General features: G+C 46.2%; 1 protein-coding gene across 3 annotated transcripts; it reads left to right on the forward strand.

Annotated features, from left to right (window-relative positions):
- The first annotated feature begins 421 nt into the window (after positions 1 to 421).
- On the forward strand, positions 422 to 24,761 carry KCNK1 (potassium two pore domain channel subfamily K member 1). 3 transcript variants are annotated; one of them, XR_012236826.1, is made up of 4 exons: positions 422 to 1,232; positions 15,159 to 15,554; positions 19,355 to 19,682; positions 19,718 to 19,848. XR_012236826.1 is itself a non-coding variant. In XM_073607214.1 (3 exons), the coding sequence occupies exons 1-3, from the start codon at positions 878 to 880 to the stop codon at positions 19,624 to 19,626; spliced, it is 1,023 nt and encodes a 340-aa protein (XP_073463315.1). In that variant the 5' UTR covers positions 423 to 877; the 3' UTR covers positions 19,627 to 19,858. The 3 variants fall into 3 exon arrangements, 2 of the variants coding, with proteins under 2 accessions (XP_073463315.1, XP_073463314.1); XM_073607214.1 differs by having other exon boundaries at positions 423 to 1,232; positions 19,355 to 19,858; XM_073607213.1 differs by lacking the exons at positions 422 to 1,232; positions 15,159 to 15,554 and having other exon boundaries at positions 19,484 to 19,682; positions 19,718 to 24,761.
- The last annotated feature ends 1,248 nt before the right edge of the window (positions 24,762 to 26,009 follow it).

Raw genomic sequence — 26,009 nt, forward strand, 5'->3', positions numbered from 1 at the left:
CTTTGCAAAAATAACAAAAAAAAAAAAACATATAATGTTGAGGGGGGGGGGGGTTCTATGTAATTTTCTAGCAAAAAAAAAATGCTGATTTGTACATGTAGGGGAGAAATGTCAGAATTGGCCTGGGTGGCAAGGGGTTAAGCTGATTGGTTAAGCTGCACCAGATTCCGCACGCTCCAGTTTTAGTAAACCAACCCCTTGAAAGTCTCCAGTGGTTGTTACAAAGTCTTTTTTTTTCTCTTTCTCTTTTCTGGGTGTACTGTTCCTTTAAATGCGCATGTCATGAAGTCGCTGAATGGGTCCCTTGAACAGAGAGCGATCGATGACGAATGCGGGGGGACTCGGCTGGGAAAGGTGCAGCACATGGCTGAACCAGTAGAACTGGCCCCGTCAGCGGAGGGGGCGGGTCCTGTGCGAGGTAATTCATCTCTTCTCTCATTTCCTCTCCGGCTCTGCTCAGGTTTCTCTCTCTCTCTCTCTCTCTCTCTATCTATGCCAATGAGACGTATTGTGATGGCATTCGCGGGTACGCCCGGCTCCATCGCTGAAAACTTCGCCTCGGAAAGCTGAGCTCCGCGTCCCCCTTTGTCACCAGAGAGGGTGGGAGAGCCGACAGGGAGGGAGGGGGGGCTGGAAAATTCTGCCACATCAGCTGCCACCATCTCCGGTGAAAGGAGGTCAGAGGAAAAAAAAAAGAAAGGAAAAAGCAGCAAGACTCCGCAGCCAGCCGCCCGCTCTCCACGCTAAACATGGCCGCTGTCTTGCTCCTTCCTCTGTTCAGTTTTGGGGGATCTGGTTGACTTTTTTTTTTTTTGGAGCGGGGGTGTTATTTTCTTTTTTTTCTTTTTTTTTGTTTACATTTCCCCCACACAGGACGATGTTGCAGTCGTTAGCGGGCAGCCGCTGCGTGCGGGTGATGGACAGGAACCCTTCGGCGTGGTATTTCGCCTTCCTCCTGGCCAGCTACCTCCTGTATCTGGTGTTCGGCGCGCTGATCTTCTCCTCGGTGGAGCTGCCCTACGAGGACTTGATGAGGAAGGAGTTGGCGGAGGTGAAGCGGAGTTTCCTCCGGGAAAACCAGTGCCTGTCCGAGGAGCAGCTGGAGGTCTTCCTGGAGCGGGTGCTGGAGGCCAGCAACTACGGGGTGTCCATCCTCAACAACGCCTCCGGGAACTGGAACTGGGACTTCATGTCTTCGCTCTTCTTCGCCAGCACCGTGCTCTCCACCACAGGTAATAACCAACTCACCACCTATATGACCTCTTTAGAGATGGACTCCTGGCAAACCGCTAAATACACCGATAACATACTTCTATGGCAGTTGTTTTACCTGTCAAAAGATTTGTAATTCTGTCCATCCAGTCCTGAGATTTTCACAGCCCTATCACACAGTACAGCCCTGCCTGGCAGGGGAGGAGACCTGATTTTTCTATGCTGCAGTTAAGGTCTTGTCCCTCCCCCCGGAGTGTGATTGGACAGTGAAAGGAGAAGCAGCAGACTGATGAGCTTATCTCATTGTCACTCTGCCTTCTGGTCTTGTCCCTCCCCCCAGCTTGTGATTGGACAGTGAAAGGAGAAGCAGCAAACTGATGAGCTCATCTCTTTGTCACTCTACTTACAGGTCTTGTCCCTCCCCCAACTTGTGATTGGGCAGTGAAAGGAGAAGCAGCAAACTGATGAGCTTATCTCTTTGTCACTCTGCCTTCTGGTCTTGTCCCTCCCCCAACTTGTGATTGGACAGTGAAAGGCGAAGCAGCAAACTGATGAGCTCATCTCTTTGTCACTCTGCTTACAGGTCTTGTCCCTCCCCCAACTTGTGATTGGACCATAAAGTGAGAAGCAGCAGACTGATGAGCTCATCTCTTTGTCACTCTGCTTACAGGTCTTGTCCCTCCCCCAGCTTGTGATTGGATAGTGAAAGGAGAAGCAGCAGACTGATGAGCTCATCCCTTTGTCACTCTGCTTACTGGTCTTGTCCCTCCCCCAGCTTGTGATTGGACAGTGAAAGGAGAAGCAGCAAACTGATGAGTTCATCTCTTTGTCACTCTGCTTACAGGTCTTGTCCCTCCCCCAAATTGTGATTTGACAGTGAAAGGAGAAGCAGCAGACTGATGAGCTCATCTCTTTGTCACTCTGCTTACTGGTCTTGTCCCTCCCCCAAATTGTGATTTGACAGTGAAAGGAGAAGCAGCAGACTGATGAGCTCATCTCTTTGTCACTCTGCTTACAGGTCTTGTCCCTCCCCCAGCTTGTGGATGGACAGTGAAAGGAGAAGCAGAAAACTGATGAGCTTGTCTCTTTGTCACTCTGCTTACTGGTCTTGTCCCTCCCCCAACTTGTGATTGGACAGTGAAAGGAGAAGCAGCAGACTGATGAGCTTATCTTTTTGTCACTCTGCCTTCTGGTCTTGTCCCTGCCCCAGCTTGTGATTGGACAGTGAAAGGAGAAGCAGCAAACTGATGAGCTCATCTCTTTGTCACTGTGCTTACAGGTCTTGTCCCTCCCCAGCTTGTGATTGGACAGTGAAAGGAGAAGCAGCAAACTGATGAGCTCATCTCTTTGTCACTCTGCTTACAGGTCTTGTCCCTCCCCCAACTTGTGATTGGACCATAAAGTGAGAAGCAGCAGACTGATGAGCTCATCTCTTTGTCACTCTGCTTACTGGTCTTGTCCCTCCCCCAACTTGTGATTGGACAGTGAAAGGAGAAGCAGCAGACTGATGAGCTCATCTCTTTGTCACTCTGCTTACAGGTCTTGTCCCTCCCCCAAATTGTGATTTGACAGTGAAAGGAGAAGCAGCAGACTGATGAGCTCATCTCTTTGTCACTCTGCTTACTGGTCTTGTTCCTCCCCCAAATTGTGATTTGACAGTGAAAGGAGAAGCAGCAGACTGATGAGCTCATCTCTTTGTCACTCTGCTTACAGGTCTTGTCCCTCCCCCAGCTTGTGGATGGACAGTGAAAGGAGAAGCAGAAAACTGATGAGCTTGTCTCTTTGTCACTCTGCTTACTGGTCTTGTCCCTCCCCCAACTTGTGATTGGACAGTGAAAGGAGAAGCAGCAGACTGATGAGCTTATCTTTTTGTCACTCTGCCTTCTGGTCTTGTCCCTGCCCCAGCTTGTGATTGGACAGTGAAAGGAGAAGCAGCAAACTGATGAGCTCATCTCTTTGTCACTGTGCTTACAGGTCTTGTCCCTCCCCAGCTTGTGATTGGACAGTGAAAGGAGAAGCAGCAAACTGATGAGCTCATCTCTTTGTCACTCTGCTTACAGGTCTTGTCCCTCCCCCAACTTGTGATTGGACCATAAAGTGAGAAGCAGCAGACTGATGAGCTCATCTCTTTGTCACTCTGCTTACTGGTCTTGTCCCTCCCCCAACTTGTGATTGGACAGTGAAAGGAGAAGCAGCAGACTGATGAGCTCATCTCTTTGTCACTCTGCTTACAGGTCTTGTCCCTCCCCCAAATTGTGATTTGACAGTGAAAGGAGAAGCAGCAGACTGATGAGCTCATCTCTTTGTCACTCTGCTTACTGGTCTTGTCCCTCCCCCAAATTGTGATTTGACAGTGAAAGGAGAAGCAGCAGACTGATGAGCTCATCTCTTTGTCACTCTGCTTACAGGTCTTGTCCCTCCCCCAGCTTGTGGATGGACAGTGAAAGGAGAAGCAGAAAACTGATGAGCTTGTCTCTTTGTCACTCTGCTTACTGGTCTTGTCCCTCCCCCAACTTGTGATTGGACAGTGAAAGGAGAAGCAGCAGACTGATGAGCTTATCTTTTTGTCACTCTGCCTTCTGGTCTTGTCCCTGCCCCAGCTTGTGATTGGACAGTGAAAGGAGAAGCAGCAAACTGATGAGCTCATCTCTTTGTCACTGTGCTTACAGGTCTTGTCCCTCCCCAGCTTGTGATTGGACAGTGAAAGGAGAAGCAGCAAACTGATGAGCTCATCTCTTTGTCACTCTGCTTACAGGTCTTGTCCCTCCCCCAACTTGTGATTGGACCATAAAGTGAGAAGCAGCAGACTGATGAGCTCATCTCTTTGTCACTCTGCTTACTGGTCTTGTCCCTCCCCCAACTTGTGATTGGACAGTGAAAGGAGAAGCAGCAGACTGATGAGCTCATCTCTTTGTCACTCTGCTTACAGGTCTTGTCCGTCCCCCAAATTGTGATTTGACAGTGAAAGGAGAAGCAGCAGACTGATGAGCTCATCTCTTTGTCACTCTGCTTACTGGTCTTGTCCCTCCCCCAAATTGTGATTTGACAGTGAAAGGAGAAGCAGCAGACTGATGAGCTCATCTCTTTGTCACTCTGCTTACAGGTCTTGTCCCTCCCCCAGCTTGTGGATGGACAGTGAAAGAAGAAGCAGAAAACTGATGAGCTTGTCTCTTTGTCACTCTGCTTACTGGTCTTGTCCCTCCCCCAGCTTGTGATTGGACAGTTAAAGGAGAAGCAGCAGACTGATGAGCTCATCTCTGTCACTCTGCTCTCTTCTCCTGCCAGCATGTCTCTAGTTAGCATTGCAGTACATCTAAATTGGCTCCATGTGCTGCCTCTCTCTCTAGCACTGTCCTGTTTGACAGGGGAGGAGACCTGATTTTTCTATGCTACAGTTATGTGATGTTCACAGGTCTTGTCCCTCCCCCAGCTTTTGATTGGACAGTGAAGGGAGAAGCAGCAGACTGATGAGCTCATCTCTTTGTCACTCTGCTTACAGGTCTTGTCCTTCCCCCAGCTTGTGATTGGACAGTGAAAGGAGAAGCAGCAAACTGATGAGCTCATCTATCTGTCACTCTGCTCTCTCCTCCTGTCTCTTGTTAGCATTGCAGTACACCTGATTGGCTCCTTGTGCTGCTTCTCTCTCTCTCTCTCTCTCTCTCTCTCTCCCAGTCTGAGCTCTGCTGTACAAGGACTGTGAGAACTAAGCTGATTTTCAAGAGCTTACACTGTTTGTATTTAACAGATACATTTAAAGTATGACTGAAGGCATTTTTTTTTTAAATGTAGGTTTTGGATAGATTGAAGAGGGATTAGATCCCCTGTCAGGTTTTTATTGCCATCTGTGTCCCCGTCTGGGAGAGTCACCTTCTCTATTTGTCCTGGAGAGTGAAAGAAAATCCTAAACTTTAGGTTTGTCCCCAGAACAGGAATAGAGGAGAAATCTTCCAATGGGGACGCTAGTTCTGGTGACAACCAGGGATTCCCTCACTTTGCAGGGATGTCCTCTCACTTCCTGTTTTGGCTTTGGGACAGGAAGTGAAGGGGAATCTCCCCTATGGGACATAGATCGCAAAAAAAAAAAAAACTGACAGGGGTTCTAACCCTTCCATACTCTATTTAAAATGAACAAAGTTTTGACTTTAGTTCTACTTTATTGATGTATTAATGAATACAGAGCTGCATTAATCTGTGTCTTTTATATCTGCCCCGAGTTCAGCTTGAATCTTTCATTGGTTTTATAACCACATATCAATAAACTGGTGAGATGTGTCCATTGTTCTGCCATGTCTTTCTATGGATGGTGGGGGGTGGGGACGTGTCGGTATGTGTAGGTGCTTCCACACCCTGGAACATGGACTATAGGGATTTTATAGCCGGTGATAAGCAAATACTCTTCATAGACTTTAACCCCGAAGGCCGGTGCGGCGCTGGAGACCATGTGTCCTGACAGTCAATAACACATGACTCCTCCATGTTACTATATCGGGATGTTCTCTGCACTGATACCTCCGCATTGTCCTTCAGAAGCTCCGCTAGAAGTGACACCCCACCCCAAACGTCACACGGGAGAAAGAAACCATGGGGGAGCTTCTCTGTGCTCATATTGCCACACCTGTGCCCATTATGAGGGGTTCCCACCATCCCTGTGCTGAGTTCCCAGGTCTGTACACCCGCTGTGCCCATTATGAGGGGTTCCCACCATCCCTGTGCTGAGTTCCCAGGTCTGTACACCCGCTGTGCCCATTATGAGGGGTTCCCACCATCCCTGTGCTGAGTTCCCAGGTCTGTACACCCGCTGTGCCCATTATGAGGGGTTCCCACCATCCCTGTGCTGAGTTCCCAGGTCTGTACACCTGCTGTGCCCATTATGATGGGTTCCCACCATCGCTGTGCTGAGTTCCAAGGTCTGTACACCCGCTGTGCCCATTATGATGGGTTCCCACCATCGCTGTGCTGAGTTCCAAGGTCTGTACACCCGCTGTGCCCATTATGAGGGGTTCCCACCATCCCTGTGCTGAGTTCCAAGGTTTGTACACCTGCTGCGCCCATTATGAGGGGTTCCCACTACCCCGTGCTGAGTTTCCAGGTCTGTACACCTGCTGTGCCCATTATGAGGGGTCCCCACCTTCCCTGTGCTGAGTTCCTGGAAGAAGGTCATTATTAGGGTTCACATACAGGACGGGGTTTGATGTTCATAGCTGATGTCGGGCACAGAGCTGTGTGCACCATATGAGGGATGGAGAGCGGTGGGGAGATCTCTAGGTGATGCAATGCAGACGGTTTCCCGTTTCTGTTTGTCTGCAGTGAGTCCACTTCCTGCACTGTACAGAGCTGAGCACCCTCTGATCTGAGCCCCTCCCCCACACCTGGTCTCCGGGGACAGGCTCTGCTTCCTGAAAAACTGCCCCGAAAATGTCCCCGGATCTCTAAACTCACATGTTACCTAATTTGGGCTTATATCCCTCCACTCACAGCATGCACAGCCAGACGCACAGCATTTTCAGCATTCTTCCTTTTAGCTCAAGAATCAGTCTAGGGGTTTCTTTAATGGTTTTTATTGGGAACAGGAACTTGGATAGGGATGGGGAGCATGGGATACCCCCAAACCCGTAGAACGTGAGGACTAGGCTGCTCTGTACAAAAATGCAGGCAGTATATTGCACGCTCCTGGTTGCAATCCGTTCACCAAATTTCGAACATTATGGGCCGTTCGCGCCGAATTCGAGTGGCGCGTCACGGCCCATAATTCACTGCGGCATCGCAGTGCATTGCTGGCTGATTGGCCAAGCCTGCACTATGACCCGCGTGCTTTGGCCAATCACAGCGCCCTCAGCACAGAGAGCCATAATTGGCCAAAAGAAAGGGTGCCTTTGGCCAATAATAGCTCAGGGGAGTAGGTACACGCCCCACACTATATAAGGCCACCTGCGTGTCGGCCTTGTGTAGTGTGTAGCGGCGTGTGAGAGAGAGTCAGAGTGTCATTTAATTTCAGTTAGATAGAGCAGGCAGGCGATTCAGGTAGCCACAGTCAGTGTATTTAGTATATATATATGCATCCCATATATATACACTGTATTCAGTTTAGATCTCACTTCAGAGTGTTCCTGTTATTCTTGCTGCAGTTTCTGTATACTGGGCTCAGTGTGCAGGTAAAGCTGACTGCAGACAATTCCTTGTGTACCTATTCCAATACATCAAAGGCAGTATGTCTGGAAGGTCCACAAGGAGAGGCAGACACACACAGGCCAATAAAGGGGGCAAGCAGGCTCTGTGTCTAGAGGCAACAGTGCTGGTCGTGGAGACGGGGCATCCTCATCAGCACGTGGCTGTGGGGCACGCTTGTCCTTTTTTTCGGCAGCTGGCCGTGTTGAGCCACAACATGCAGAAGAGTTGGTAGAGTGGATGACCAAGCCGTCCTCATCCTCCTCATCCTCTCTCACCCGGGCTCAGGGTACTTTGTCTGCCAAAGCAGCTGCCAAAGCCTCTTCCCTCGGCTCAATGTCATCAGTGACTCCTTCCCTAGCCCCATCATGTCCTCCTGAGGAGTCCCTCGAACTGTTTGACCACAGTGTTGGGTACATGCTGCAAGAGCTTAAGGGCAGCCAACCGACTGCATCACACCGCAGAGCTCATGCAGGGCTGTCTCTGCGCGTTGTTTCAAAAGATCTTCGGTGTGGGCCTTTTTTGAGACGAGTGCAGCAGATCGCACCATTGCTATTTGCAACATATGTCTGAAGTGTATCTCGCGTGGCCAAAACAGCAGCCGCTTGAGAACCACATGCTTGAGCAGACATGCAGTCCGTTGGCAAGCATACCTAAAAGACCCACACCAAAGAACAAAGAGGACCTCTCCTTGCTCCTCATCAGCTGGGATCTCCAACCCCACTATACCTTCAGTCCTCTCTGAGACCTGCACTGAGAGGAATGAAGGTGTAGAATTAGGTGTGTCACTGCCAAGTACTTGCAGGCAATCTGCTATCGGTACACCAATGTACCAGGCAAATTTCCCTGCCCCAGCTGCTGCACCACCAAAAGAAGTTCGCTCCCAGCCATCCACATGCCCAGCGGTTGAATGCTAGCTTGGCTAAATTGCTAGCACTTTAACTGCTACCTTTTCAGTTGGTAGACTCTGCCCCCTTCCGTGAGTTTGTGGAATGTGCGGTTCCTCAGTGGCAGGTTCCCAAACGCCACTTTTTCTCACGGAAGGCGATTCCGGCTCTCTACCGGCATGTGGAAGGCAATGTCTTGGCCTCGCTGGACAGGGCGGTCAGCGGCAAGGTGCATATTACTGCTGACTCATGGTCCAGCAGGCATGGACAGGGACGTTACCTATCTTTCACCGCGTACTGGGTGACTCTGCTGGCAGCTGGGAAGGATGCAGGACAGGGTGCGGTAGAGTTGGAGGTTGTTCCGCCACCACGCCTCCAAAATGCTACTAGAGGTGATTCTGACACACCTCTCTCCTCCACCCCCTCCTCTTCTTCTTCCTCCATGGCCTCTTCCTGTGCTGATTTGTCCTCAGAACCAGCGGTGCTCCGTAGACGTTCAAGGGGCTACTCAAGTACGCAGGCAAAAAGATGCCATGCGGTGCTTGAGCTGGTGTGCTTGGGGGACAGGAGCCACACTGGGGCAGAGATTCTGTCAGCTCTGCAGGGGCAGGCTCAGAGGTGGTTGACGCCACGACAGCTTAAACCAGGAATGGTGGTTTGCGACAATGGCACCAACCTCCTCTCTACCCTCCGACAGGGACACCTGACCCATGTGCCCTGTTTGGCTCACGTCCTTAACTTGGTGGTGCAGCGGTTCTTGGGCAGGTACCCGGGCTTACAGGATGTCCTCAGGCAGACCAGGAAAGTCTGTGGGCATTTCCGCTGGTCATATAATGGCAGTGCTCGGCTGGCAGACCTCCAAAAGGAATTTAACCTACCCAAGAACCGCCTAATCTGTGACATGCCCACCAGGTGGAACTCAATGTTGGCCATGCTGCAGCGGCTGCACACGCAGCAGAGGGCCATCAATGAGTACCTGTGTGACTATGGCACCAGGACAGGGTCAGGGGAGCTTGGTTTTTTTTCCCCACGCCAGTGGGCCATGATCAGGGATACATGCACTGTCCTGTCACCATTTGAGGAGGCCACAAGGATGGTGAGCAGTGACAGTGCATGCATCAGTGACACTGTCCCCCTTGTCCACCTGTTGGAGCACACGCTACGTGGAATAATGGACAGGGCACTTGAGGCAGAACAGAGGCAGGAAGAGGAGGACTTCCTTACCTCTCAAGGCCCCCTTTATCCAGACAGTGTTCCTGCGTGCCCGCCAATCACACAGGAAGAGGACGAGGAGTAGGAGGAGGATTGTATCAGCATGGAGGTGGAGCCTGGCACTCAGCATCAGCAGCAGTCTTCAAGGGATCATTTACAGTCCGAAGAAACCCATGGACTTGTACGTGGCTGGGAGAAGGTGGCTGCGGATCATGTGGTCCTTAGTGACCCAGAGGACTCCGGACCGAATGCCTCAGCAAACCTATGCTGCATGGCCTCCCTGATCCTGCAAAGCCTGCGGAAGGATCCTCGTATTCATGGTATCAAGGGGAGGGATCATTACTGGCTGGCAACCCTCCTTGATCCACGTTACAAGGGTAAGGTTGCGGACCTTATCTTGCCGTTGCAGAGGGAGCAGAGGATGAAACATCTTCGGGAGGCCTTGCAGAAAGGTCTGTGCAACGCGTTCCCAGAGACTGGGAGGTTACAAACTCCTGTTCCTAGACAACGTGTTGCTGAGGCTTCGGTCAGTCAAAGAAGGAGCGTTGGAGAAGGTGGCCGTCTGACCGATGCGTTCAAACATTTTTTTAGTCTTCAGCCCCAAGGTATGATCGGTTCCAGCAACCATCGCCAGCGTCTGATTCACATGGTGCAGGAATACCTAGGGGCAAGATCAGACTTGGAGACCTTTCCAACCGAAAATCTACTGGGTTACTGGGTCTTGAGGATGGATCACTGGCCAGAGCTTGCACAGTATGCAACTCAGCTACTGGCCTGTCCTGCATCCAGCGTTCTTTCGGAAAGCACATTCAGTGCTGCTGGAGGCTTTGTAACCGATCACAGGGTGCGTCTGTCCACCGACTCGGTCGATCGACTCACCTTCATAAAAATGAATCAGTCTTGGATCACCAGCTACCAATCACCTGATGCTGGTGTAACCGAATACATTTTTTTTTTTATGTGAGATCCCTTCAAGACTGCCTATGCTGATGCTGAGTGACTATCCTGTTATGCTGAGTAAATATCCTATTCAACTTCCTGTTCCAACATGACTGCGCACCAGTGCACAAAGCAAGGTCCATAAAGACATGGATGAGCGAGTTTGGGGTGGAGGAACATGACTGGCCTGCACGGAGTCCTGACCCCAACCACATAGAACACCTCTGGGATGAATTATTGCAGAGACTGCGAGCCAGGCCTTCTCGTCCAACATCAGTGCCTGACCTCACAAACGCGCTTCTGGAAGAATGGTCAAACATTCCCATAGACACCCTCCTAAACCTTGTGGACGGCATTCCCAGAAGAGGTGAAGCTGTTATAGCTGCAAAGGGTGGGCCAACTCAATATTGAACCCTACGGACTAAGACTGGGATTCATTAAAGTTCATGTGTGTGTAAAGGCAGGCGTCCCAATACTTTTGCCAATATAGTGTGTATATATATATATATATATATATATATATATATATATATATATATAATTATTTTTTTTTTCTTTTACAAATTACAATCTGCTATACAAGGACACACATTGTGCCGCCCTGAGAAGATCTATAACATGACCTCATACACACGGTGACTAAGTTTGTAGATGGAATCTCTGATGATTCCTCGCATTGACTTGGCAGCGGACACGTGTGATGGTGACACCCCCGCCCGCTCGTCCTGTCACATCTTCCTGTAAGACGATCGTGTATTATATTTTAGTTTACAGGATTCAGTCTGTGTGAAGAGAGACCCAATACACAGATAGACTCTTCTGCTGTTTGTCTAAAGGATTATCCCTCGTCTGCCGAGGAGCTTTTCTCCCCGGAGTCGGCCTGGATCAGCTGATGTGTATCTAAAACCCAAGAAAAGAAATATAATATGTTGTGCAGATTACCGGTTCTCAGATGTGGTGGCTGCATTCGTTTTCCTTTTCATTTTAACTTGGTGATCCTGCTAGTCACACACTTCCTGCTCTCGGGTGACAACGCTCATTGTACTGTATCTCAGCAAAAAGCAACATTGTCACCCCAGGACAGGATTGCTGAACACATCCACCTCTCCTCTTCTGCATCACATAACAGAACCTGTACCATCACATCTAATAATTATAACAAAATTAATAATAATAGTTTACAGTAATATAAAATAATAATATAATAACGAAAATAAAATATTATTAATAATATAAAATAATAATCATTTACAGTAATATAGTAATATAAAATAATAATAAAAATAATATAAAATAATACTAATAATAATTGCATCTTTACTGTGCAGCAAATTGATCAGTATCCATCTGCAAAACATAACCTGTACAATCACATCTAATAATATTAGTAACATTTATAATAATAATATACTGTAATATAACCATATAAAATAATAATAATAATATAATAACTAAAATAAAACAATAAAATAATATTAAATAATATTAATATTATAAAATAACAATAATAATCATTTAGAGTAATATAAAACAATAATACAAATAATATAAAATAATACTCTAATAATAATAATAATTGCATCTTTACTGTGCAGCAAATTGTTCAGTATCCTGCTTAGACACAGCCAGAATCCAAGCTCCTCTTCTGCAAAACATAACCTGTACAATCACATCTCATAATATTAGTAACATTTATAATAATAATATACTGTAATATAACCGTATGAAATAATAATAATATAATAACTAAAATAATATAATAAAATAATATTAAATAATATTAATAATATAAAATAACAATAATAATCATTTACAGTAATATAAAATAATAATAAAAATAATATAAAATAATACTCTAATAATAATAATAATAATAATAATAATAATAATAATAATTGCATCTTTACTGTGCAGAAAATTATTCAGTATCCTGCTTAGTCACAGCCAGAATCCAAGCTCCTCTTCTGCAAAACATAACCTGTACAATCACATCTCATAATATTAGTAACATTTATAATAATATACTGTAATATAGTCGTATAAAATAATAATGTAATAACTAAAATAATATAATAAAATAATATTAAATATTAATAATATAAAATAACAATAACAATCATTTAAAGTAATATAGTAATATAAAATAATAGTAAAAATAACATAAAATAATAATCTAATAATAATAATAATAATAATAATAATAATTGCATCTTTACTGTGCAGCAAATTGTTCAGTATCCTGCTTAGACACAGCCAGAATCCAAGCTCCTCTTCTGCAAAACATAACCTGTACAATCACATCTAATAATTAGTTAGTAACATTTATAAGAATATACAGTAATATAGTCATATAAAATAATAATAATAATAATTTAATAACTAAAATAATATAAAATAATAATATAATCAAAAAATTTTAATAATATAAAAAACAACAATCATTTACAGCAATATAGTAATATAAAATAATAATATAAAATAATAATCTAATAATAATAATAATAATAATTGCATCCTTACTGTGCAGCAAATTATTCAGTATCCTGCTTAGTCACAGCCAGAATCCAAGCCCTGATGAAGGGGGGAATTCTGACCCTGAAACACGTTGCTATTTTTACTGACTTCTTGTAATAAAGACTTACAGTGCCTTGAAAAAGTATTCATACCCCTTGAAATTCTCCACATTTTGTCATGTTACAACCAAAAACGTAAATGCATTTTATTGGGATTTTATGTGATAGACCAACACAAAGTGGCACATAATTGTGAAGTGGAAGGAAAATGATAAATTGTTTTCAAAAATGTTTACAAATAAATATGTGATAAGTGTGGGGGGTGCATTTCTATGGCGCCCCCCGGAGTCAATACTTTGTAGAACCCCCTTTCTCTACAATTACAGCTGCAAGTCTTTTTGGTTATGTCTCTACCAGCTTTGCACATCTAGAGAGGACATTTCTGCCCATTCTTCTTTGTAAAATATCTCAAGATCTGTCAGATTGGATGGAGAGCGTCTGTGAACAGCAATTTTCAAGTCTTGCCACAGATTCTCAATGTGATTTAGGTCTGGACTGTGACTGGGCCATTCTAATGCCCTGTACACACGGTCGGATTTTCCAATGAAAAATGTCCGATCGGAGCGTGTTGTCGGAAATTCCGACCGTGTGTGGGCTCCATCGGACATTTTCCATCGGATTTTCCGACACACAAAGTTTGAGAGCAGGATATAAAATTTTCCGTTGTCGAAAATTCCGATCGTGTGTACACAAATCCGACGGACAAAGTGACACGCATGCTCAGAATAAATAAAGAGATGAAAGCTATTGGCCACTGCCCCGTTTATAGTCCCGACGTATGTGTTTTACGTCACCGCGTTCAGAACGATCGGATTTTCCGACAACTTTGTGTGACCGTGTGTATGCAAGACAAGTTTGAGCCAACATCCGTCGGAAAAAATCCTAGGATTTTGTTGTCGGAATGTCCGAACAAAGTCCGACCGTGTGTACGGGGCATTACACATGAATATGCTTTGATCTAAACCATTCCATTGTAGCTCTGGCTGGATGTTTCGGGTCGTTGTCCTGCTGGAAGGTGAACCTCCGCCCCAGTCTCAAGTCTTTTGCAGACTCTAACAGGTTTTCTTCTAAGATTGTCCTGTATTTGGCTCCATCCATCTTCCCATCAACTCTGACCAGCTTCCCTGTCCCTGCTGAAGAAAACCATCCCCACCACATGATGCTGCCACCACCATGTTTCACGGTGGGGATGGTGTGTTCAGGGTGATGGGAAGTGTTAGTTTTCCCCCACACATAGGATTTGTTTTTGGAGCAAAATGTAAAATTTTGGTCTCATCTGACCAGTTCACCTTCTTCCAAATGTTTGCTGTGTCCTCCACATGGCTTCTCACAAACTACAAACAGGACTTCTTATGACTTTCTTTCACCAATGTCTTTCTTCTTGTCACTCTTCCATAAAGGGCAGATTTGTGGAGAACACGACTAATAGTTGTCCTGTGGACAGATTCTCCCACCTGAGCTGTGCATCTCTGCAGCTCCTCCAGAGTTACCATGGACCTCTTGGCTCTTCTCTGATGAATGTTCTCCTTGCCCGGCCGGTCAGTTTAGGTGGACGGCCATGTCTTGGTAGGTTTGTAGTTGTGCCATACTCTTCCCATTTTCAGATGATGGATTGAACAGAGCTCCGTGAGATGTTCAAAGCCTGGGAGATTTTTTTTATAACCTAACCCTGCTTTATACTTCTCCACAACTTCATCCCTGACCTGTCTGGTGTGTTCCTTGGCCTTCATGATGCTGTTTTTTCACTAAGGTTCTCTAACAAACCTCTAAGGGCTTCACAGAACAGCTGCATTTATACTGAGATTAAATGACACACAGGTGGACTCTATTTACTAATTGGGTGATTTCTGAAGACAATTGGTTCCACTAGATTTTAGTTAGGGGTATCAGAGTAAAGGGGGGCTGAATACAAATGCCCCCCCCACTTGTCACATATTTATTTGTAAAAAATGTTGAAAATCATTTATCATTTTCCTTCCACTTCACAATTATGTGCCACTTTGTGTTGGTCTATGATATAAAACCCCAATTAAATACATTTACGTTTTTGGTTGTAACATGACAAAACCTTCTGGGTAAGACATTGTAGGCCTCTGGTGTTTGTTCATATAACCCCCCCCCCCTCCCCCCCATTGTACATACTAACTCATGTGTCATTTTGTGATTCTAGGGTACGGACACACAGTTCCATTGTCGGACGGAGGAAAGACGTTCTGCATCTTGTACTCCATCATCGGGATCCCCTTCACTCTGCTCCTGTTCACGGCCGTGGTCCAGCGGATCATCGTCCACGTATCGCGGAGGCCGGTCCTCTTCATCCACCTGCGCTGGGGCTACCCCAAGCACATCGTGGCCATCATTCACGCCTTTCTCCTGGGGATCCTCACCGTCTCCTGCTTCTTCCTCATCCCGGCCGCCGTCTTCACCGACCTGGAGGGGGACTGGAACTTCTTGGAGTCCTTCTACTTCTGCTTCATCTCACTCAGCACCATCGGCCTGGGCGATTACGTCCCCGGTGAGGGCTACAACCAGCGATTCCGAGAGCTCTACAAGTTTGGCATCACTTGTAAGTGAAGAAACACTAATATAGAAGTTTTGGGGTTCCTTTTGTTTCTGCAGAGTGGTTCTCTAGAACAGGGGTCTCCAAACTTGCTAAACAAAGGGTCAGTTTATTGTCCTTCAGACCTTAGGGGGGGCCGGATTGTGGTCTGTGGGAGTAGAAAATGTCCTGGCATCAGTGGGAGCAAACAATGCCCCATCATTGGTGTCAGTGGGAGGAGTTGTGTCCCATTGTTGGTGTCAGTGGGTGAAACGGTGCCCCAAAGGTTGCATAAAATGAAGCAAAGGGCCACATCTGGCCCACAGGATCAAGTTTGGAGACCACTGCTCTAGAACAGAGGTCAGCAAACATTTACTGTTAAAAATAACATCAGCTTTGCCCATTTCAAGGGTATGTCCAGCCCTATCTTTCTAATGGTGCTCTGGATATCAGTAAAATTTTGAAAGGGTTCTAATCCTTCCATATACAAACTGCCAAATCAGGGTCCCCAGAGAGCCTGCCCCTTAAAATCAGGGTCATCAGGGAGCCTCCCCCTTGCATCAGGGTCCCCATAGAGCCTCCCTTCCCCTAGGGGACCCCTGCAGAGACTCGGGGCTATGGCCCCAAAAGCCACCCCCTAGCGACGCCACTGCTGTAAGCTACCCATAAACTTGAGATGATGGTCAGCAGATCCAATCACATTGGTTGATGCGCTCCACGCAGGGCTGGACTCAGGGGTTGGCTGGAGAGGTGACCACCTTGGGCATTTTAGCAGGAGGGAGCACAAAAATAGCACAACCTGCAACCTATCTTTTGCTGAAGCTGGTCACAGAGCAAGAGTGGAGTCACTGTGGTCTATTCACCATTCGTACTAGAGGACCTTGTCCCATCACTGACTCCATGGGATCTCATAGATAATATTCGCAGGAAAATTATTGTTGGGCAGCAGTGGCGGCTGGTACTCCATTTTGTACAATGTACAAACCACATATCACCCCCCCCCCAGTTGTTCGGTCTGTTGGTCAATCAGTCAAACCCAACTAGGCCCCCCGTTGCTTGCTCGTCCACCCACCAGCCCCACACTTACCCCATCTAGGTCGCAGGCAGCTTCGGCTCCTACCTGCGTCTCCTCCTCCTTGGCAGCCTCCTCCTCTGCGGCCAATACGGTCGATTCTCCTCTCGGCCAATCGAGAGTCTTAAGAAATACTTCCTGATTGGCCGAGAATATTAATTCGTTATTGTTACACAACTGGTTGGGCTCAGGGCGCAGTGCTCTGCGCCCCGAGCTTACCCTTTTTGAAGCCAATTAGATCCCTTTCACACTGAGCCGCCCTGGGCGTCAGCGGTAAATCGGCGCTTTACCGTCGTTTTAGCGGCGCTGTTTGGCCGCTAGCGGGGCGGTCTTAACCCCTCACTAGTGGCCAAAAAGTTGCAGCGGTATTGCGGCACTGCCCCATTGTTATCAATGGGAAGGAGCGGTGTAGGAGCGGTGTATTCACCGCTCCTACACTGCTGCAAAGCAGCTGCTGGCAGGACTTTTTGTGACACCCTGCCAGCGCAGCACCCCAGTGTGAAAGCGCTCAGGCTTTCACACTGGGTTTGCAGCTGAGGCTTTTTTCAGGCTGTATTTTTAGCGCCTGAAAAACGCCTCCAGTATGAAAGGGCTCTTAAAGCCTCAGGCTCTAATCATGTGCTTAAAAAAAAAACCCATTGAAATCCATGCGTCCGGTGCCCTGCATGTAGATTAGGGGCCAGGCGCCCCTTATGGAGGGCCGTCATTGTTGGACAGGAATAAATAAGATGCCCAGCTGCCATTGTTTCCTCTGCAGTAAGTTGTCAGTGCTCATCTCTACCCATGTCAGACCTTTTTTGGTCCCTATGCCCAGGACTCTATTCAGACCTTTACTGGCCCCTATGCCCAGGACTCTAGTCAGACCTTTACTGTCTGCTATGTCCAGGACTCTAGTCAGAACTTTACTGGCCCGATGTCCAGGACTCTAGTCGGATCTTTACTGGCCCCTATGGTGCATTGTAGTCAGACCTTTTCTTGCCCCTATGTCCAAGACTCGAGGTAGACCTTAACTGGGCTCTATGTCCAGGACTCAGGTTGGACCTTAGCTGGGCTCTATGTCCAGGACTCAGGTTGGACCTTAGCTGGGCTCTATGTCCAGGACTCAGGTCCGACCTTTACTGGCCCCCTATGTCCAGGACACGGTCAGACCTTTACTGGCCCCCTATGTCCAGGACTCTAGTCGGATCTTTACTGGCCCCTATGCCCAGGACTCTAGTCAGACCTTTACTGTCCGCTATGTCCAGGACTCTAGTCAGACCTTTACTGTCCGCTATGTCCAGGACTCTAGTCAGACCTTTACTGGCCCCTATGGCGCACTGTAGTCAGACCTTTTCTTGCCCCTATGTCCAAGACTCGAGGTAGACCTTAACTGGGCTCTATGTCCAGGACTCAGGTCGGACCTTAACTGGGCTCTATGTCCAGGACTCAGGTCAGACCTTTCTGTCCCCCGAGGTTACAATACTTACAGTGAATTTCCAGATGACTTCTTCCTCTGTTTTGTATCTAGTATAAAGTGTTGTGTAATTTCTTCGCCTGTTGATACAACACTTCACTTCAATATTTACACACACACACCGGTTAGCTCGTTGTTTGCAGAACACTTTACAGCTGACATCTCATCTCCCGTCTCTCACCCCAAGAGGCCTGTGTGGGCCGTTCTTCTAAATGTTATCTTTTTACTTTTTTGTTTCTAATCAAAACATGTCCAAGAGACCAGTGAGTGCTAAACATTTTTTGTGGGGGCATACAACCCCCCCCCCCCTTCCCCAGGTCCGCACTCACCCCTCTCTAGCGGTCACGGTGCAACAGCTTTCCCAGCTTCTCTACTCCCGGCTAACCCTGTCTTCTTTAGATCCGCCTCCTGTCCTGATTGGCCGTGAGGAGAAGCCAGGAACCGATAGCGAATATTGATTCGCTAGTATCACAAGTGGGAGAGGCACTGCGCCCTGAACCCAACCCTTTTCAAGGCAATTAGAGCCTCAGGCTCTAACCATCTAATTTTTTGGGGGGAAAAAAAAAAGAAAGACCTCATAGGAAGGCATTAGTCCGGCGCTTCACATGCAAACTGGGGGGGGGGGGAGGCGGTGCCCCTCCGCGCCTTATGGACCGGCCGCCACTGCTAGGAAGTCTATTACCTAGTCACAGCCCCCTCTTCTGCTGGGAGGGTCTCATTACTGTCTCTACTCTACTGGCCCAGCAACTCCACCACTCCTCATCTGGGAAAGTCTAATTACAGTCTGTACTGGCCCAGCTCCTCCACCCCTCGTCTTCTGTGAGTGTTTAATTATTTTCTATGCTGGCCCAGCTCCTCCTTCCCTCCTCACATAGGAGTGAATACTGTAGAGCAGTGGTCTCCAAACTGCGGTCCTTTGCTTGCCTTTATCTGGCCTTTGGGGCAATATTCCTCCTACTGACACCGACTAGGGGTGTGGCATAATTTTTGCCACTGACACCAACAATGGAGGACTATTCCTCCCACTGATACTATAAATGGGCACCCCTAAACCCGCAGACCTCAATTATGTGGCACTAGTCCTCCTACTGGCACCAACAATGGAGCACTATTCCCCCCACTGACACCAATGATGGAGTACTATTCCTCCCACTGACACCAATGATGGAGTACTATTCCTCCCACTGACACCAGTGATGGGGAACTCTTCCCCCCACCCTATCCAACACTAAAACATATTTTGACCAGAGTAGGACTTTCATTTCTTGACCATGTCACGTCATTGCTTGTTTCTTTCCACAGGCTACTTGATGCTGGGCCTGTTGGCCATGCTGGTGACCCTGGAAACATTTTGTGAGCTTCAGGAACTGAAAACATTCCGTAAGCTGTTCTACGTGAAGAGGAGCAAGGACGAAGATCAGGAGAGCATCATGGAGCGTGACCAGCTGGCCTTCTCCTCCATCTCAGACCAGGTGGCAACGCTGAAAGATGAGCGGAAACTCAGCGAGCCGTTTGTGGCCCTCCAGCCGGTCGTTAGTTACTCCAGTGAAGGCCCTATAAACAATGAGCAATAGAGCAAGTGATATACAATGTTTTCATATGAGACGTCTGCAAGAGATATCTAATACTCCCATATCAGACATTGGCAAGAGATATAAAATGCCTCCATATCAGTCATCACAAGAGATTTCCAATACCGCCATATCAGACATCGGCAACAAATATCCAATACCTTTTATATCAGACAACAGCAAGAGTTATCCAATGCCGCCATATCAGACATCGGCAAGAGTTATCCAATGCCGCCATATCAGACATCGGCAACAGATATCCAATGCCGCCATATCAGACATCGGCAACAGATATCCAATACCTCCATATCAGACATCGGCAACAGATATCCAATACCTCCATATCAGACATCGGCAACAGATATCCAATACCTCCATATCAGACATCGGCAACAGATATCCAATACCTCCATATCAGACATCGGCAACAGATATCGAAATTCCTCCATATCAGACATCGGCAACAGATATGCAAGGCCTCCATATCAGACATTGGCAAGAATTATCCAATTCCTCCATATCAGACATTGGCAAGAGATATCAAAATTCCTCCATATCAGACATCGGCAACAGATATGCAATGCCTCTATATCAGACATTGACAAGAGATATCCAATGTGGCCATATCAGACATCGGCAAGAATTATCCAATGCCGCCATATCAGACATCGGCAACAGATATCCAATGCCGCCATATCAGACATTGGCAAGAGATATCCAATGCCGCCATATCAGACATTGGCAAGAGTTATCCAATGCCGCCATATCAGACATTGGCAAGAGTTATCCAATGCCGCCATATCAGACATCGGCAACAGATATCCAATGCTTCCATATCAGACATCGGCAACAGATATCCAATGCTTCCATATCAGACATTGGCAACAGATATCCAATGCCGCCATATCAGACATTGGCAAGAATTATCCAATGCCGCCATATCAGACATCGGCAACAGATATCCACTGCTGCCATATCAGACATCGGCAACAGATATCCAATGCCTCCATATCAGACATTGGCAAGAGTTATCCAATGCCGCCATATCAGACATCGGCAATAGATATCCAATTCTTCCATATCAGACATCGGCAAGAATTATCCAATGCCGCCATATCAGACATCGGCAACAGATATCCAATTCTTCCATATCAGACATCGGCAAGAATTATCCAATGCCGCCATATCAGACATCGGCAACAGATATCCAATTCTTCCATATCAGACATCGGCAAGAATTATCCAATGCCGCCATATCAGACATCGGCAAGAATTATCCAATACTTCCATATCAGACATCGGCAAGAGATATCCAATGCCGCCATATCAGACATCGGCAAGAGATATCCAATGCCTCCATATCAGACATCGGCAAGAGATATCCAATGCCTCCATATCAGACATTGGCAAGAGTCATCCAATGCCCCCAAATCAGACATCGGCAAGAAATATCCATTACCTCCATATCAGACATCGGCGCAATTAATGCACAAGTCCAATCTGCTTTTCCGAGAGGAAAAAAAAAAGGGGTTTCTCAAAGAAATAATACATCCTCCATAGGTGGAGCCTGGTATGAAGAGTCACCCTGCTTATATGAGCCGGAAACCTCAGGGGCGGGATCACTGACTCTGTTCCCGTCCACCTTAGAGATTTGTGTTCACCTCACCATCTCCATTCCTCTTATTGCAACCTCTATAATATAAGATAATCTAAATACTGGCCGGGGAGTGTTAAACCTCCTCAGATGCTCATACCTCATTTGACTCTCTACGATCTCCAAAAAACAGGAAGATCAGTTTTTGGGTGGACTTAGTTTTTTTTTTTGTTTACTTAATTTAAATGTTTTCAGATTCAGGATCTTCCAGGTCCTTTCTGAGCTGATTTCTGATCAAAACTGTCAAGAATCGTGAGAACAATCTTAATTCGCGGGCACCTTAGACATGTTGTTTAAATGAAATATTTAAAGCTGAACTCCGGGCAGACAGCTAAACACACAGATAAAATTTATATATTTTAGTTATTTTTTATTTATTTTTTGCCTGCCAAAGGTTTTGCGGTTCTGTCCATCCAGTCCTGAGATTACACAGCTCCGCCACAAGACGTAAGGCAGGAGACCTGATTTTTTTTTTCCTCTGCTGCACTTTAAATAATAAAGCTAGGCCCTTTCCCCAGTCTGTGGATTGGACCGTGAAAGGAGGAGCAGCAGATTAATAAGCTCATTTGTCACTCTGCTCTCTCCTTCTACCAGCAAGTTTTTTTTTCCAGTTCATTAGCTCCCGGTCCTACCTCTTCCTCTCCTAGTCTGAGCTCTGCTGTACAGCAATTACAAAAGGCTGATAGCAAGTCAAATTGAGGTATTTGCACTGTATGATTACTTACCTGCATGAAATGCTGATTTTTTTTATCTTCCTGACATTCAGCTTTAAATATGTAATATTTTAGATACTGTATATTTATTAAGCGGACAAGCTGGGTATTTCGGCAGGTCTGTTGTGTACGTCGCGCAGATCGGGAGTTCCACCGGCACATGGCCTTTGGCACCCACCACTCTTGTAGGGTCAGCTTTTTTTTTTTTTTTTTTTTTTTTTACACAGGACATTTCTTTTACTGGCCCTATCCTGGTAAAAAAAAAAAAATATTGTGAAAATAACCTTACATGAGATGGTTGTATTTTTACTGGTGGGTAGGTATATAGGTAAGTGCCCCTCCGGTGTCCATAGGCACAGGCCTGCAGAGTCCCTGATTGTAAACTATGTCCATTGGCTGCTATGTAGCAGAGGTACGGAGTGGCTCGTTGTAACAAGCCGTGCTTTATTTTGTAGATGTAGAATATTCCTTTTAGATGTATTTTTTTAGAGTGTAAATATTCAGTAGCAGGTAAGGTTCTCCGAGCACAGACCACATAAAGCCTTGACGTTCCACAGCTGCTGCATTCCAAGTCCCTGCCCTCCCCTGTTTATTTTGGTGGGTCTCGTCGTTGGTTTAGAACCTCACCCTGCCATCGACCTGTGAGGGTATGTACACAGAGGTGAGTTGGCAAAAGGTATATAAACACTGAACTCCTGACATTTCCTACCAACGTTTGCACTCGTAGTTTGTGCACTTTAATTTGTGGATTATTCCTTTTGGGGATTGGGGCGCATCATAGCTCAACAACTTTTTACTGCATCTTGGGTCCATTAAAACGTAGATATGAATTGCAGGTAAGAAGAACCAGATCATCCTCAGACAGAAGTCAAGGGTCAGTTGAATGTCCATGGGGCCCAGCTAGGACCTTCATGGTCACTTCACAAGAGAAGATGAACTTGTAGGCAGCGTGTGTCAGTACAGACCAGCCATTGTCAACCAGGATTCTGTGGAACCCTAGGGTTCCTCCATAGGTTGCTATGGGTTCCTTGAGCTGTAGCCGACTAACCTCCCATATGATGGTATCTGTATAGTTTCTGGAGTCAACAGAGCCAGAGGCAGATCATCTTCAGGCAGGAGCCAAGAGCTAATCAGATGTTCAGGAGGCCCAGCTTTGACCTTCATGCTTCTGCACTAAACCAGAGTGCTACTGCAATTGGTCACTTCACAAGGGAAGGATGGATTTGTAGGCAGCGTGTGTCAGTACAGACCAGCCATTGTCAACCAGGGTTCTGTGGAACCCTAGGGTTACTCCATAGGTTGCTAGGGGTTCCTTGAGCTGTAGCCGACTAACCTCCCATATGATGGTATCTGTATAGTTTCTGGAGTCAACAGAGCCAGAGGCAGATCATCTTCAGGCAGGAGCCAAGAGCTAATCAGATGTTCAGGAGGCCCAGCTTTGACCTTCATGCTTCTGCACTAAACCAGGGTGCTATTGCAATTGGTCACTTCACAAGGGAAGGATGGATTTGTAGGCAGCGTGTGTCAGTACAGACCAGCCATTGTCAACCAGGGTTCTGTGGAACCCTGGGGTTCCTCCATAGGTTGTTAGGGGTTCCTTGAGCTGTAGCTGACTAACCTCCCCTCCCATATGATGATGTCTGTATAGTTTCTGGAGTCAACAGAGCCAGAGGCAGATCATCTTCAGGCAGGAGCCAAGAGCTAGTCAGATGTTCAGGAGGCCCAGCTTTGACCTTCATGCTTCTGCACTAAACCAGGGTGCTATTGCAATTGGTGACTTCACAAGAGAAGGATGGACTTGTAGGCAGCTGGTGTCAGTACTGATCAGCCATTGTCAACCAGGATTCTGTGGAACCCTAGGGTTCCTCCAGAGGTTGCTAGGGGTTTCTTGAGCTGTAGCTGACTGACCTTCCATTTGATTGTTTTTGGGGTCAACAAGCCAGGTGCATGACACCAATGTAAATAGAATGTTTCCTAATGACCACCAATGAATTGGTTTAAGCAGGGGTTCCCCCAGAGCTGAAAAATATTTACAGAGTTCCTTTGGGGTAAAAGGTTTATAAAGACTGGTACAGACAATGCAAATGGAGTAATTAATGTCAATGGGGGGGGGGGCTGCTTCCCTGCCTAGGGCCCCATTCTAACTTGGAGAGCTTATAGATGAGATTGCAACCAGTAGGACAGTATTTGCACCTCCGTCCACCCTGTATCCGCTCAGTATTTTTTCCCCAGGAACCCCCAGCCCAGGGACTTGCAGAGAAAAGGTTTGATAAGACATGCACCAGGATCTTGTAGTGCCTCCTGTCACTCACTTATAGACATTTGTAGTGCTTATAGACATTTATAGCGTGTGATCTAGTGACAGGTCAACTTTAAAGAGGAGTTATCATTATAATAATAATAATCTGCATTTCACATAAATGAACAGCGCACATGTTTGCTTAATCAAATCCCATTATTACTTTAAGTGAAGACCTTGGCGCCTAAAGACAAAAGAGAAAGACAACCAGATCTGGCAGATATGCCTGCATGTCCTCAATAAGTCCCTGAATCCAATGCCTGGCCAAGTATCATTGAGGTAGAGCTATAGACCAGCCTGCTTGATCATTATTGTTTCCTCGAGGGCAGAGCTATAGACCAGCCTGGTAAGGGGATAATCACCGCTCCAGGTAGGTCAGACAAAGGTGGTAAACCTCTCCTCCAGTTTAGAAGCCCAGGTACTGGCAATGCATATAGCAATCAACATTGGAAGAAGTTCTGGACAGCTGCACTCCAAAAAAGCCTTTTATTCAAAAAATATCATCAAAAATACATGCCACAGCAGAGCGCACAAAAGAGCTTACGCGTTTCACACTATAAACAGTGCTTAATCATAGCTAGCAATCACAAGAATCAACTAAATACTTTTTGTTACAATCCATCTGACTCCATAATTAGTGGATTGATCAGTGAATTGACGTGCCAATTAAGTACCATGAGACACCTGAAGTTTCAACAAATGCTGAGAATAAAATAAAACCTTTATTATGTGACTGAACAAAGTGCAACTAAGTAGAACCATGTGCAAACAAAGTACTTTACATATACTATTTAATATTCTTTTACACATCACTTTATATTCCCTTTTTATTTATTTTCACATATATTTATACGCATATTGTTTGCACATGGTTCTACTTAGTTGCACTTTGTTCAGTCACATAATAAAGGTTTTATTTTATTCTCAGCATTTTTTGAAACTTCAGGTGCCTCACGGTACTTAATTGGCACGTCAATTGACTGATCAATCCACTAATTATGGAGTCACATGGGTTGTAACAAAGAGTATTTATTTCACTTTTGATTCTTGTGATTGCTAGCTACGCTTAAGCACTGTTTGTAGTGTGAAACGCATAAGCTCTTTTGTCCGCTCTGCTGTGGCATGTATTTTTGATGATATTTTTTTAATAAAAGGCAAAAACTTTTTTGGAGTGCGGCTGTCCAGAACTTCTTCCGATGTTGATTGCTATAGACCAGCCTGCTTAATCATAATTGTTTCCTCGGGGGGTACAGCTATAGATCAGCCTGCTTGATCATTATTGTTTCCTCGGGGGCAGAGCTATAGAGCAGCCTGCTTAATCATAATTGTTTCCTCTGGGGGTAAAGCTATAGATCAGCTTGCTTGTTCATTGTTGTTTCCTCGGGGGCAGAGCTCTTTTATTATTATTTTATTGTTTTATTATTAGTGTTTCCTTGGGGTAAAGCCCTAGATCTGCCTGCTTGATCATTATTGTTTCCTCGGGGGCAGAGCTTTAGACCAGCCTGCTTGATCATTATTGTTTCCTTGGGGGCAGAGCTCTAGACCAGCTTGCTTGATCATTATTGTTTCCTCGGGGGCAGAGCTTTAGACCAGCCTGCTTGACCATAATTGTTTCCTTGGGGTTAAAGCTCTAGACCAGCCTGCTTGATCATTATTGTTTCCTCGGGGCAGAGCTCTAGACCAGCCTGTTTTATTATTATTGTTTCCTTGGGGTAGAGCC

This window comes from Aquarana catesbeiana, linkage group LG12 (genome assembly GCF_042186555.1).
Source record: "Aquarana catesbeiana isolate 2022-GZ linkage group LG12, ASM4218655v1, whole genome shotgun sequence".
NCBI classification, from domain to species: Eukaryota; Metazoa; Chordata; class Amphibia; order Anura; family Ranidae; genus Aquarana; species Aquarana catesbeiana.